The sequence below is a fragment of the Lepisosteus oculatus genome, chromosome 2 (assembly GCF_040954835.1).
Source record: "Lepisosteus oculatus isolate fLepOcu1 chromosome 2, fLepOcu1.hap2, whole genome shotgun sequence".
NCBI lineage: Eukaryota > Metazoa > Chordata > Actinopteri > Semionotiformes > Lepisosteidae > Lepisosteus > Lepisosteus oculatus.
The window spans coordinates 72,746,949-72,762,653 of NC_090697.1; the positions used below are offsets into that span (position 1 = coordinate 72,746,949).

General features: G+C 39.3%; 1 protein-coding gene across 3 annotated transcripts; it reads left to right on the forward strand.

Moving 5' to 3' along the window:
- Window positions 1-7,401: 7,401 nt before the first annotated feature.
- npm2a (nucleophosmin/nucleoplasmin, 2a) lies at window positions 7,402-14,817 on the forward strand. Of its 3 annotated transcripts, XM_006625474.3 has the most exons (7): window positions 7,402-7,547; window positions 10,154-10,266; window positions 11,983-12,065; window positions 13,530-13,646; window positions 13,887-13,980; window positions 14,239-14,292; window positions 14,781-14,817. In XM_006625474.3, the coding sequence occupies exons 2-6, from the start codon at window positions 10,206-10,208 to the stop codon at window positions 14,289-14,291; spliced, it is 408 nt and encodes a 135-aa protein (XP_006625537.1). In that variant the 5' UTR covers window positions 7,402-7,547; window positions 10,154-10,205; the 3' UTR covers window position 14,292; window positions 14,781-14,817. The 3 variants fall into 3 exon arrangements, with proteins under 3 accessions (XP_006625537.1, XP_069042369.1, XP_015212253.1); XM_069186268.1 differs by lacking the exon at window positions 13,887-13,980; XM_015356767.2 differs by lacking the exon at window positions 7,402-7,547 and having other exon boundaries at window positions 8,613-10,266.
- The last annotated feature ends 888 nt before the right edge of the window (window positions 14,818-15,705 follow it).

Below are 15,705 nucleotides of genomic sequence, written 5' to 3' on the forward strand. Positions count from 1 at the left end.
TTTTTCACCATCTTTTTGTAGACCCAGATGTTGAGTATCTGATGGGAGGGGGTTACCGGGGGCTGAATGACTGCGAGAGATAACTACTGGGAGGCTAACTGCCTATTGTAAGATAGTGTTGTGGTATTACGGAGAGGGTTCAGGGATCTCTAATACTCATGATGTACTTACTGGAACCAGTATAACCCTCAACTATGATTCTACTTGAATCAATGTCAAAAGCCTGCAAAAAGCCTTCCTCTTTCCCTATTTAAATAGCCCTTAGAAATCACAAACAATATGGCCTCACAGAAATAAGCTGCTCACATACTGTACTGTATATTGGCATGTTTGATAGCAAGTATTACTAGCAATAATTGTAAAGTGCAAAACCACCCTTTGCTGGATGAGGATGTATGAATTCTGTTCTTATTCAACATTTTTCTCAGTATGACTGAGGCTGTATAAAACTTTGCAAGGCCCATTTCAGGAAATGAATACCAACTCTAGTTTTGTCTTGTAATGTGTAAAAACAGGACAGTGCAGCTGTAGGTCTGCGCCACTCGGGACACTGACCAGAGACAAGTAGTTATACGGTAACGATTATATTGTACAAACATTAGCGATTATTCTGTACAGTGGTGCTTAATCAATTGCACGTATTAACAAAAAGGCAGATAAAAAACCCTTTTAGCCACTTGTAAATCAGAAGAACTCATGAAACTATTAACAGTTCTGGGTATTGAAAGTGAACTATGATCTAAAAGACCAATTGGAAATCTAGCAAAAGGTAATGATGACCATACACTTGAGTGAAAGCACACTAAATAATTATTAACTCCTACATGCATCTGCTAAATTTTTTGTCAGGTGGATGTCACACTGTGATCCATAGGGCATAAAACCAAATTTACAAGTTTGAATCTTAATTTAAATAAATATAAACGCCTTAAGAAAACAACAAACTGTGAGATAATAAATATCATGTCTCTTGGTCTAGTGAAGTTGATCCAAATGAATCACAAAGGTAAAAATGCACAGTATGAATTTTCACCATGCACAAAAGAAACATTCATCTTTCTTTTTAAAAAGATTGACGAAGCCTTTACAAAGGTTCCTTGAAAACTGGGAAAACCAGGCAGGATGGACTTGAAAATACCTTCAGAAAAAATTGCTGAAAATTACCCATAGCTATTTCAAGAGGACACCAAGCACAACAGGTCAAAAATAATGAAATAATGCCGAGTTCATCAGCTCTAACTATTCTTATTATAAGGGCATGTGCAACCTTTTCCTCCAGACTTGCAAGACAAAGGTGAGTCTGACAGACAGAAAAGAACAGCACAATTTAAAATGGTTATATAAATCTCTCTAAATAGGTGGTAATTTAGGAAAGAACTGCAAAATGTAACCAGCTCTTCCAAAACCTGCCTCTGAAGTTAATTCTCAAGTATTTTTTAATGTGGTGATTCGTAATCTTCCATATATGTTGTCTTTGTAAGGCAATGTGTGCGTGAATCAGTAAACTTAATAACATTGAACATTGCCCTTAAAGGGGCTAGGTTTGGGCAAAAACAACTAGCAATTGCTCAAAACAATCGAAAACACGTACCAGACTGCTCAAATTCCTATTACATGTCAGTTGCAATATAAAGAAAAGGCTGACATGGGAGTCATAGCATTCCTTGACCATGACCATGAGCTCTGAGGAGTAAAGGTGAATGGATACACACTGCGCTATGGTTAAGATTTGTACTTCCATCCATAAGGGTATGATGGAGGGAGGATAACCAAGTCTGAGTGGCTGGGGCACCCCCCTCACCCCCATTAGGTGTGTCCTGAAATAAGTGGAAATCCTTCTTTCTTAAAGTCATTTGAGGATGCTGAATGAATGCCCTGTTTTTTCTATATTGAAAGTGAATATAATACTTGTCATATCAACTATTACATGGACCACTTCGACTTACTTACGTGTCCCGGCAGGTTTGCGTGGAAGGTGTGGTGGAGACTGGGGCTGGGGCGCTTGCTTTCACAAATACTGTAACTCCACCACTGCAGGCTGCCAACAGCTCGATGGCCAGGTCTGCCATCTGACACAGGGGTAGGAGCAAAGCTCTAACCCATAGAAAACACGCAGGCGGAACAGAGGCAACCTGACTAGATGTCAAATTGCAGAACGGCACACAGAGAGAGGAAAGGGTAGCTGCTGAAAGACAAAGGTGACACTATAGTGATTTTTTATGAACTCGGGGATGTATAAAGCCATGGATATCTGACTGAAGCTCGATCAAATGAGGGAAAAACTCATTCTGTTCCCTGCTGCATGGGCTCTGTGACTGCCCGAATTAACGAAAGCTGGATAGTAATCAAAGAGATATTGAATTCAGAATACAATGCAACTTCCTCAAAGAATGGCTGGGTAACCAATACTGCAGAAGCCATTTCAACTCATTGCCTCGTGCTCTCTGATCGCGTTTTTTATCCATAATAGATCGCTATTTAGAGCCGTTAAATTATCTTTGTGCACCTGTAATTAGGATCACAATGACTATAGAATTGTTTCTCTGTGTAATGAATGCTTTCTGTCACCTCACCTCTTTTTCCACGTCCACCTGTAGCCATCTGCTCTGTCCTTCACAAAGTTTCATGCTGGTAAAAGAGTTGGTGGTATTTAAAAGATACCAGATCTGTGGGTTTTTTTCTGTCAAACTCATTCAAGCTTGACAGAGCTGATCCTGATGTGTAACCAGCCTCTGAAAGCAGCACTCTTGCCTTTCAATTGCCTTTGTTATCGCACTGTGCATCCTATGGTACCTCCAGAACAACATGCTCTGTATAAAGTGATGCAGCCTTCAAACACAGCAGTGCACGACCACAGGGATCAGTGTCAGACAGCAAGCCCAAAACACCCTTGGATGGCTCAATCCAATTTGAGCCTTAACAGTGACTGGTCACCTGGAAATACACATTACAGCCAACTCATGTCAAAGTCCAAACTTGAAGCAGCAATGCCTGGACAATAGGGCTCAGCCTGGGCTCCAAAAGAGTGAGTCAAGCTCAACAGAGTCTCTGGTTTCATGCAGATTCATCTATATCCATTCCTTTGAGGGTGGTTTTGTTAGAAATCAAGGAAGGAAGGGTGGAAATCTCATTATTCTATTATTATGCATCACAACATTCAGAGTACACTAGAGAACCTTTTTTGGGGGGAAGCACATATGTTAATCAACAAGAATGTACTGAATGCTCAGTTGCGACAATAAAAGAACAAGATTCTGAACCGCCTCAGAGACATTAGTTTAGATTTAACTGTAGACAAATCATCGAAACACACTGGGTCTGACTTTTTCTTGTGGGCAAAGGGCCAATTGACTTAATTTCCAGTACTTGGAATGGGCAGTTTGTACTAAATGGAAAATAAGAACCCCCCCCCCCCCAAAACAGTTCTCCCAGACCAGCACATAAAGTTCTTGTTTAAATAGAGAAACACTGTTAGCTTGGTCCTGGGGTGTATAAATCCAGTGCAGTGTTTTTAGTGTTTTTTTCCTACCTTAACACTTGGTAATGTAATTGAAGTAATTATTTCCTCAATGAGACAGATTCATCACTGTTTCCAGCTCATAAGCTTGGAATAACTTATCAGTACCTGCTGCCGGCTTCAACTTTATTCATACCTATGACACAAGCCTACTGAAAGTCAGATTTAATCAAAACTGAATGTAAATTCGGTTCAGTATTTGCTGCATGAATAAACTAAAACCTGAAAAAATGGAAGAGTATCATTATCGGATAAAACAAAAACAAATCTGTCGAAAACAAGTGCACGCTGGGTAAGACACTACAGCACAAATATTACTTTGAACATACACAGTAGACATTGAACACATTTTTAAATATTCACTGATATATTTACCCTTATCTTATAGGACTGTATTTGACAGCAGATTTACCCGGTCTGAAACCATCACAAGTTGCTAATAACATGACATTCTGGAGATACTAACACTGTCTAAAAACAAACTATGATTCTGAATGCAACAGCTCAGAAATTATTTTTCTGATGGTATGCTTAAGAGACTGGATAGTATCATACCAGTTTACACCATTCAGAAGAATGGAAATTCTACTGTTCTGATTGCAAAATGAATTTCTTTTTATGTATTGTACAGAAGGCTGTTCTGCTCTTTGTGAAACAGACAAAACCCTAATGTGTTAATGTTAACAATTCGGTACCTATGGACAGAAAAAGGACACAGTTTATTATGGTGTAATGATTTCAAGGCATTTTAAATTGTTTCATTTTCTGACTCTTCAATAGTGCCATCTTGTGTGTGAATCAGACAACTCACTGCAACGTTTCACATTTTTGCAGTTTTTACAGCTTCACAGCAAGTGTTTGAAATATTCGGAATATCATTTGCAACCCCTGCTACAGTGTTCATACTCCTCATTATGGAAATGTGTGTTTTACCTGACTGCAGGAAGCTAAGAGCCCAGCAATGAGTGTGTGCTACACATATACTTTTACCTACACAATTATATCTCCAATTAGTCTCAACATAAATTGAGTGATTGAGCTACCACTCATCTCTTCTTTGATACAAGCAGACCCTTCTGTACATCTGTGGATGCAGATTTGTAGGCCAGTGTCTCGTATTCGCTCTGTAGATAGAAAAGAGATATTTAGAATGTAGTCCTAAAATCTAAGGTATAATGTATATATCCATTACTGTCACACATGTTAGAATGGTACCAAAGTAGTCAGTCATCTCCTGTATTCTTCTGGACAATTTTAAACCCAGCTGTGGTGTTTTGTCCATGTGATCACTCAGACAAATCAGGACTGCACAGAAGACTGTGCCCACTGATAATAAGAGTTGCTTATTAATTTTAATCAGTGCTGCTCAAAATTGAAGCCAGTTCAGAGATGGGGATTATTAGGAGGCCATGATTGGTTTAGGCCAATGGGAAATTTGGCCAGAACTTTGAGATAACACTTGAGATAAGTGTTCATCTGACGAATTCCACAGGAGCCCTTGTGGTGCAAACTCCTGATAATCAATTTCTAGGCAGTCAGAGAGGCTATTTGTCCCCTCTACAATCACCTTACCTTAATTCTGAGGATCTTTGCTTTTAAAGCAAACCGGAACTGTGGCCATTTTAAACAATCAAACACACAGAACACATACAGACTGCTACTGCAAAGGGACAGGCAGAGACAAACCCCAGCCATGGCACGGCCTATGAAAGAGCTCAGTAAAATGACTCAGTCTGGGTCGTCCCCTTCAAAGTCGTGCCGTAACACTCTCCTAACCTGGCTGCTTCTTGAGACAGAGAAACAAAAACACCATCGAGCACATTGATAAGGGACAAGTTTCTGTCCCTCAGGAATGCAGAAGGCTGGCCATGATACTACCCCTGTCATGATATCTGGATGACTGCACTGTGTGTACTACTTACAGTAAGTATTCGCAACCACTCAGCAGGACTGAAGACAGGTGAGGTGTGAAAAGACACACATTACAGCCCTAAGCAAAACTGGACTTGATATTTCAGAGGTCAGATTGTGTCTTTCTCTAGGTGTAGTGCCAGGCATAGCAAGCATATGAGCACCCATCAGTGAGATAACGGTGCCTGACAGCAGAAAAAAGCCCGAATATTTTCTAGCTCACCAGTAAAGGAGCCATTAATATCAAAAGGCATCTCTTCTTGTTACAACTCCCAGCCATGCTATATCCTACTGTGAGGGTTAATAGCAATTCACAATTGTTGCCTCTGCTCTGAGCTCTTTCCCACAGAAGATAACCATGCCAGAAAAACTGCATCTGAAAAACAAATTCTCCAAGACTGGGTGTGAAGAAATAGGAGGTGAAAGGACATTTTACAGATCACTTTATTGGCCATATACAATTCCTTGTATTAGGAAGTTGTCTTTTCACAGACCCCAACTTGCTCTCCACGAGACACACAGACGGGAGAGAAGCTGGGGGTCAGAGCGCAGGGTCAGCCATTTATACGGCACCCCTGGAACAGTCGGGGTTAAGGGCCTTGCTCAGGGGCCCAACAGAGTAGGATTCCTCTTTTGACCGCAGGATACGAACCAGCAAGCTTTCAGCCACAGATCCTTTGGCACAGAGCCACCGCACAGCCCTGGTTAAAACAGACTTAAAGGAGTATTATGAATGATGTTCAAAGAAGACTAACAGATTTTGTTTGAGTATAGCAATTACTTAGAGGTTAAAATGATTATTAAGACTGTAAAATGTAAGGCTAACACCTACTTTACAACACTGTAATGCAAATGTTGAGTTTTGGTCACCACAAAGCAGTTCATAGAATAGTTACCAGAATTATTCCTGGTTCAAAGAAATCGATGCCAAATATTCAAAACTCCCTGAAGGTACAAAGTCAACCCAAGTACTACAGTATGTAAAAAGCAGCAATGACAATAATGATATTACAAACTAAGAATATTTAAGACTGAAATTAGGATCCCCTTCTAAGCCAACTTCCTCTTCTAAGCCAACTTTGGATTCTTTGGGAAACAACTGGAATTAATGCACAAGAAAGCTTGTTTTTTTCCCCGGTTTTGTCTTATGTTATGTTATTTTATATTCTCATGTGTAGAACAAACTCAACACTCCTCATAATAAAGTGTGTACTAAAAGTAGGTTTTTACAATGTCAATAACACGGACAAGGCCCCTTCAAGTGGTCTTCAGCACCTTGTTGGTCTCTAATTCATTTCTATACCACAAAATATTATATTATAGGAGATAAATCTGTAGATGTAGATATGCGTTTTTGAAGTTCAGTGTCAGGGGAAACCACCAAAAATACAAATGTTAGGATTTTTTTTCCCATGAAGAATCATGACAGAGCATGAGAAAAAACAGATGGCCTGGATGTTTTTTGGTTTCAATTATAAAGTCAAAATGCTAGAGAACAGGGGAAGCAGTACTCAATATTGGCAAGAAATTAAAAATGTTATGCTGTATGCCCATTATGCAGGGAAAAAATAACGATCTTTCAATGTTTGGCCCAATGAATCGGATTAAACATGATTTATTCATTCTTAAAATTTTAACAGAATATGCAAATCAGGACAATAATACAAAAATAAGAATTAAGAGAAGTAATCGTCTGACTAAAAAAATAGAAGAAAACGAAAAGCAAAAGAGATGGATTGTACTGCCATCTTGTGTGGAGAAAAGGTCAACGTCTTTAAAATGTCCAATATGATTTTACAAATTAATTTAGTTAAATAACTGGAAGAAACATTTGTTATCAATTCTGAAAACATACTGTAGGGGTATCTTCTGTGTTAAAATTAAACGACGACTGGTCTAAGACATGTTAACAACGGATCATGGGGACAGACTCCATTCACCAAAACATCTGAGTGGGGGGAAACCACGCGCAACGAAACCTCCTCGTCAGCTCACCTGATGAATCACGTAATTAATGGCCACTCTCTGTATAACACTAGCTTGGCAATTACTAATTAATGGCCACTCTCAGTATAACACTAGCATGTGTGGTCAACCCTGTTCTCGCCGCACTTTGTAGGTAAGTTGGATTCGATTTGCTTGTTAGTTCGCGATTCCAGGTTGCAGCGCAGACGTCACGTGTGAGTTTTTTTTTTCTTCGTGGTGTCCAACAACAATTCTTACGACTTCTGTTTTTTTCTTTTTTGTGTCATTGGGAAGCATGTAGCCATAATCCCAAATGACATTAATACCAAGAGTGGGTAGGGAACCATTTCGATGAACGGTAAAAGTGTCTGCATCACGAGTTTTACATCAAACCCTAAAGTTCAAATGCATTGCCCGGTTACGGGTAGTGTTTTTTTGTTTGTTTTCTTTTTTTTACCGTTTGAGGAAAACTTTTTTTTGTATTATTTTTTAGGTTGCTGTTGTCATTTTCGAGTAGCTCGGAGCTGCAGACTTACTGTAGTTGCAAATGCCGAACGAGCTGTGTAGTGAAATCACCCTGGCCACTTTCAAATTATTTTTAGTTATTACATCAAAAACCCTTCGTCCTTTTTGGTCTGCACACACTTTGTCCTGTGTTTTATTCCTGCACGAGTAAGTGCACCTACGATGAAGCAGAAACGCTGAAGCTGGGTGACACCGAACATACTGTAGTTTAATACTAAGACTCCCAATGTACAAATTTCATTACACCTAACAGGTGAATGGGCTTAAATGTTGTTTTATTCATTGCATATTCCCTATTAATGGTATAGAAGAGAACCTGTTTGTGGGACCTACTGTATGACCTGGAGCCTATGGCCATGATCCCATTACAAGAAGAGGCTCAGTCTTAAAATATTTGAGGTCCGTAATCAAATTGCTGTTGCTTCAATATTACATTGAATATTATTATGGAACCATTACTTAGTTTGTAAATATGAATAAAAGTTAACTGGCCTTTTAGTAATTCCCAACTCCACACTATTGCATAGAAATATATTGACAGAAATCATGCAATTGGATATAGGCTTTGTACATTGGCATTTGTTATTGTTATACTGTATATAAAATAATAAAAACACCTTTATGAGTTAATTGTATTATGTAAGCCAGCTTTGACATCTACTAATTGCTTTCTCTGACCAGAGGATGGAGGGCTTTATCTTTTAAATTGTGGATTACTTTGCCTGTTTGTTCTGGATTAGTGGTAAAAGTAAGGCTTTCAACTTGCATCTTCGAAAAGTGAAACATTATGCAAACTAGCATTCTCAGATGAAAAGGCTGATCTTTTGTGTGCAGTTTTTGTGCAGCAAAAATGGGAGTATAGGAAAGGATTAAGGGGAGCTCTTGTAAATAAATTTACTCATGTAAATAATTTTTCATGGGTTAATTTTGATTGAATGCTATATTGAAAATTCATAGGATTATTAATGTATATGATTTATATGCCTCTGGTTGAATAGAGTAATAGATAAGACTGCTGGGTCACCTGCTGTGTGTTCACAGCGTGAGAAAGTACCAGAACACCGGCATGAAAATCCACTGCACCTGTTTTCTTTGGATTTATCCTGACCTATTAAGCACCATTTGGCCAGAGTTTGCATGTAGAGTCCCTGTTTTTCACTGAACCTGTCTTGGATCCCTTTGAACACCTTTGTGTTCCTTCACGGAGTCTTTCCAAGGGAAGAAACTTAAAAATATAACTAAGCCTTATGTTCCCCTGTTTTACAAATTAATACAAAGCCATTCTAACCTAGAATTGATCTTTTTAGGCATGTGGCCGAGAAGTGGATTTTCAGCATACATGGGAAAGTGATGTGTGCCCCTTTTCGGTGTCTGTGTGCCAGTGTTATTCTGGAGGGGGGTTGTGGGGGCACTGCCAGTCTATTGACCACTGTAGATGATGAATTGTTACATGAAGTCTCAAACCACATGGAGTGTCAGTGCAAATAAAGAACGGCTCCATGCACCACTTCCCCTTCCCAATCACACCCTGGAGGGAGGTTGTAATTGGATTAGCTGTGGGAACAATGCCCCCTAGTTTTCTCCCAAAAAGCACTTGGATGCCACAGAGCCTTCTGACCCACTGCCAAAACCCTGTTCTTCCTGCAGTTTTCCAAACCGAGCCCCTGTGTCTCTCTCAAGGGGAAACTTTTCTAGTACAGCAAAGTTAAATGAAAAAAGCGTTAATCAAAAACATTTTGTCGGACATGTGGTTGCAAGGAAGGCCTGCTACTGTTCCTTCTCCATGTAGGATCAACAGCGGTTTTGATCGGAGCTATTTTGGAATTAAAATGTTAAACTCCAGAATAGAGCCTTGAGATGTACATCTTTGTGGTTTGTCGATATATAGATGATGATTTGCTGTGCAAACTATCCCAGTACATTATGTCTCTGTGTAGATTTCTCAGACTATTGCGAAGATGAAGGACCGTACGTGGTCCAGATAACAAAAAAGCAAAATATCTCCTGCAGGCAAGTAAAGCCATCATTAAATTCAAATTATTTTTTTCCCCATCTCTTTGTCTCATTCAAATCTGAGTTTCTCTTTTCAGCCTTAACACCACAAAAGTTATTCTCCCATGCATTTCTGAGAAGCTTGTACTGAAGAGGTTTTTAATGTGGTACTGTGCAACTACAGTGGGCTGACTCCCTGCTCTACTAAACTTTGTCAGGCTGTTTCAGTCTTCTTATTCTCAGCTCGGAACTGGTGGCCACTTAGTGGTGCAAAGAGGCTGCAGCATCAATCCTAATGGATCCTGTGGATGTCTCTTCCATCTCATCCCTTAGTAAACCAGTCTGTGTGCTGTGGGGTAAGAAAATGCCATTGCACAAATCCTGATGTTTCTCCTTGTGGGTGCTGTATGTGGATTAGAAGCTACAGTTCAATGTAGTAGGTGGTGACAGCTGTGGTCTTCAAGGGTCATGGATAAGGGGGGTTTCTATTTCTTGAAAACGACAGCTGATGACCAGTAAAAGATGAGTTATTTGGATCAGATTAACCCTACTTTCAGGTCTACAACTGTTCGTAACTTTCTTTCTTGAACTCTTCCATGAAGTTCCTTTGAAAGATGGTATATGCAGTATTGCAGACCAAAGATTTTATTTTCCAATTTAGAAACTGAAAATCTGAGCCAAAAGCAGGAAACACTGTAGGGCTTGTGAGAATGAGCCAATTTGGAATTCCGAGCATCCTTGTGTGTTAAGCTAGTGACAGACGGGTTCAGAGACATTCTTGTAATCGGCTGTCTGTTTTTCAACTAATGTCTTTAACAATTAAGCTGTTAAAAAAATATGAAAAGCCTACTCTACTGTGAAACTTGTTGGCTATCATTGATTTACTCAGGGGAACCCCAGCTCTGCATTTCAGTCTCAGTTGGCTAAAATGATGAGTAGATTATAAAGTTTTTTGTTGAAACTTGCAGTTTGCTACAGTTTCATGTTACAGGTGAAAATCCAGCAGAAGGCACTGTCAGTACTGAAATAAAACAAGTATCCTGTTTCCTCATGTAGATTTTAGCTGAAGAAAATTAATCAAAGTCCAGCGCTGGGAAAGTTTAGAGAATAAAAAAACTGGAGAATATTTTGTACATGAGCAAAATGTTTTGAAGTTCGTACTGAAACCTTTTTTTGTTTTTTAAGAATTGGCTTGCATCATCTGGAATTAATGATTCTTGTTTTAAGTGTCGGATTTCTATGATCTGTGAGATGCTGTTTTTACAGTGACTTTGTAGCATTCATTAGTCCTGTTCCTCATTTCCGTTCATAAGGTTTCCTGTTTTTTATTGAATCTCTGCTCGTAATTGTTTAAATTAAAGTACTTGCATATAAACTTTAAACATAAAAATAATTGCAATGCCTTTACTGGCTAAAATGTTGTTTAATTGATTGGTGCAATGCACACATTGGAAACAGTATGTTGAGAAAGCACGTGTTTTGGACTTTCTGCTACATAAATATTTTGATCTTTGGATAAATGGATGGGCCAGGAATAATTCTGATATTGGCTGTTTTTGTCCTGTTGTATTAACAGCTTCTGACCAGATTAGGTTATAGTGACTTCTACTTTAATAAACATTTTTAGAAAATACCGCACTGAAGATTTAAGTTGATGTCCAGTAAAGTTTTTTGGTTGCCCTTGTACTACAAAGCCTAAGACATTGTCCTACGATTGCCAGCAATATGATCATTATTATTGAATAGGAACAGCCAATGGCTTACTGGCGTGGTCACTTACAGTATATCATAAAATTGTTCTCTGTTAAACAACCTTTTTCTATAACACTCTGGGCTGGCACGTCATGTCAGGAGGTGTAGGAAGATGACTCACAACCTATTACTGCTGATGTGAATTTTAGAAAAGCAAAGCCTCTCTGCTAAATACAACGTGCTTTAGTAGTATTTTTTCAGCTTTCTGGTGTCTTTCCATTACGGGACTTTCACAGTGATAAATATATTCCAAATGTACACGTAGGTATTGCATATACACTCTTACACCCACCCTCTGCCTCTTTCTATGCTCTGGACAGGCTGTGAGCTGAATGGCACCCAGAGGAAGTTTAATTTTGAAGTGGAAGATGACCTTCTGGAGAACCAGCTCTTTATCAAGACGGTCAGTTTGAATGGCAGGCACAACACTATAATAAAGCCTTAATTAACATTTGGGGAAATGGGTTTGATTCTGAATCCCACAGCATGAATTAATCTGTAGCATTATGTATTGTTTATTCCCCCTAGAATCTGCTGTGATTGCACCTGTTCAGCACTGGGGCAGGAGTCCTTAACCGGAAACTGGATTTCTTCCAGTAGCAGCTTGTGAGTTGAGCCTAATGCTGTTTTATTGAGATTTTTGAATATTCACTCCTTTGAACACATTACAGACCATCACTTAATGCAAGCACAATGTGTTTTAACACTTAACTGTAGAAAATGCTTGGCTTGTAACGGTCACAAAACAGAGAGATCCGTCTTTTAAGTATCTGAAAGGACTGAAGGTGGATCAGCCTTATAAGTGATGCGTTTCATTTAGAGATCGCATATGCTGGTTTTGAACAAATTGATCTGTGCTTTCAGATTATTGACAAGATTAAGCATATACAGTGGGCAGTCACAAAAATATGTATTTAATATTTCATTGCTGTTATTATAAGCATTTAACTTGAATTTCAGCCTGTACTACAAATAAATCAATAAGCAATTGGGAAACTTCTAATTGATACTGGGGAAAAATACATCAGTAATCTGTGCAAAGTGGTGAAGGGGAAACCTGAATGAACTAGAATTATTAATTATCGCAATAAACAATTCCTGGCATTTCTTGTGGGTTTCTTCAGAATTAAGTGGTTCCTGATGGTTTAAAAGGTGTTTGAAGGGAGGAATGCAAAGAAACAGCATTAGCCTCCTCTCATGTTTTCAATTGGTTTCTGCACTACTCGAGTTGTAAAAGTTGTAAAATTAAAACAATGTCCGTAGTGTGTAGCGATGCATGTTTATTACCAGTCTTATTTTACTCTGGAGCAGGATGCTGTGGGGAGTTTGAATTCCACACTGGGCAAATGAGCCTGGCCAATACTGGTCAAGTCAGTTCCAGAGTGTTTAACTAATACTATTAAATCTGTCTGATGGTGCCACTACATGCACATGCCAATTCATTCAGTGAGAATGCAGTGGCTTTTCATGTTCTTCCAATTAAACGTGACCACTTCTTACACATCATCCGCATCACTGTTCCTTTTCAGTGTACAGTATGTCTGGAGCTAAGGGTCCACCACTGGGATCCGGCTATGAGGGCTCACCACGGTAAACTGAGCAATGAATACAGGTTACAAACGAGTCTTTGTTAGAAAACTAATCACTCTTCGCCCATGGAACAAGGAACTTTAAACTTAAAGGTATTTTTTTATCTGCATTTAGTCAAAGATCAGACAGGATCAGCTATGGTGTGGAACAAGATTGATCAACAATTAGCCAACCCACCCAGGGGCATAAAAAGAGAAAAATAACTAGGTTCCACCTAGTAAAACAAAGGCTTCATTTATTTCAAGGGTTGTTACTTGTCTTCCTGATTGGATTCTAGATCTGCCTGAGTGAGGACGCCAGTGACGATCTGCACGTTATCGAAGTGGAGGCCAGGATCATGCAGGATGTCCGCCCCATCCCAATCGCCACCCTGCGGGCCTCGGTCCAGCCCATGGTCAGCCACAGACCGGCGTCCGCTCCTGGGACAGTGAGGGAGGCGGTTGTTGATTTATGGGCAGTGTCGCCGAAAGGCCAAAACTAATTAGTGTAAAACATAAATGGCATGGGTTAGTCCTTTGAAAAGTGCGTGGCAAAGCAAGAAGAGTCCTTAGGCAGGACCGGTTCCTATTGTTCATCCCACACCCTCGCTCACTCCTCCCAATAACACGTCTGAACGAAAGCTGCTCTGTTGCAGGTGAGCTTCTATTGCTTTGAGTTAATGCCGCCGGTGACCTTTAACCTGCGCTCAGGGCAGGGGCCTGTCTATATTTCTGGTCAGCACTTCATGTGTGAGTATCTGAAGATGGTTGAGAGATTGAAAACTTGTGATACAAAAGCAACACGTGAACAATGTCAAGAAATTAGGCCATGAAATTTATTCTTGCTAGACTTATTTCAGTAAGAGCTATTTATGTACAATTTTAAATTCTGAATCCATTGTGTTTTGTACCAAAACAGGTTACATTTATGTTAATTATCCTTAACCTGTCCTTCTATGGATGCAAAAAATGGTTACTTTTTTTGTTTCTCGTGTTTGTCTTTTACAGTGGATTTAGAAGAGGAAGAGAAATTCTACTCCTTGCGTTCCAGTAGTTGCTAAGGTGAGGAAAGTGAGTAACAAAAAGAATGCTCACAATTCAATCCAGATTGATTTAGTGACTTCAGTCTGCTGACACTGAGGATATTTGTAAAAATTACCAATTAAAAAAAAAAAAGAGATCAAGAGTCAGGACTTGGAAACAAGCTTAGACTTTGCAGGGACTTCCATTTCAATGACGGAGGGAGCTTGAGACCTGCAGAAGAATTTTGTCTGATCATGTCTTTTTGTGGATGACAGAGGCTTCAGAGTCTCCATCTTAGCTGTGCTTATGACTCGGTGAGTTTAGGGCTGTGTTAATAAATAAATATAGGAAATCCAGAGTTGCTTTTACTTTCAATACCCACCAGTTTAAAAAAACTCCCTTGATTTACATGTGGAAGCTGTGTACAGATACTGTATGTGACCTCGGCTTCAACAGTTCTAGTGGTTTTTTTTTATCCAGAAACTAGGATATGCGTATACCCATTAAACTTTGTCTTCTCTTCACAGGTCTCTCCAAATAAAAGAATTATAATTTGTTCTTCAACCCTTTCCTGGTGACTCTTAAAAGACTTAATAATATGATTATTCGATTGTTTTTACATAATAATAACAAGCAATTTTTTTTATTTGCATTTGTTGTCTCTGTTGTGCTTTGTATCCACACTGTTGGGCTGCCGAGTACAAATCCACACTGCCTGTCTGAAGTAATAAGATCTCTGCTGGGGTATTGGAGCAGATCGGTGAAATCTCCAATGCTCAAAAAAGAAAGAGCATCACCTCTGAATGATAACCCCATGGAAACCGTGGAAAGCTGTCAGTATGTATCAAAGATGGCAAAACCAGATCTGTGTTTCAAGAACTGTCTGTCTTATTGATATAAAAGTAGGAACAAAGAACACTCGCGTTAAAACGCTGAGTACTGAGCATACCTTCTTTTTCATTCCCTCCTGTTCAGCTTTGAAGAGTCTTTTTCACCTCTGTTCTTGTAGATAATGCTTACTTACAAAAAGATTTTGGAGCAAGAAAACCACTCACTGATGCACTAAGTTAAATTATGTAAGTGAGAAAGAATGATGCTTGTTTTCTCAGCATGGCTTACCAAGTGTTCTCGAGTTCTCATCCACACAGGAAGCACAAGTGTGCACTTTTCTGTACTTGTATATAAATGAGTGGTTAGGTTTAGGGCAAGGCATAGAACTTAAGATTAGTGCTGGTAAAATTAAATGTGCTACAGTAAATAGGAGTGGTGCCAAGAACCCTTCAAACTCCTGTCTTTTTAAGCCCCGGTCTTGAGGGTTTAAAGCTTAACCAGTATTCAGAGCAGGAAACCTGCTTTATAAACTCCAGGGCCCTGCTAGGACTGTCCTGCCATATCTGTTTCCTAGTAAATCTCAGGAGCTGCCAAAGAAGGAGTGAAAGAAAGGCAGGTTAT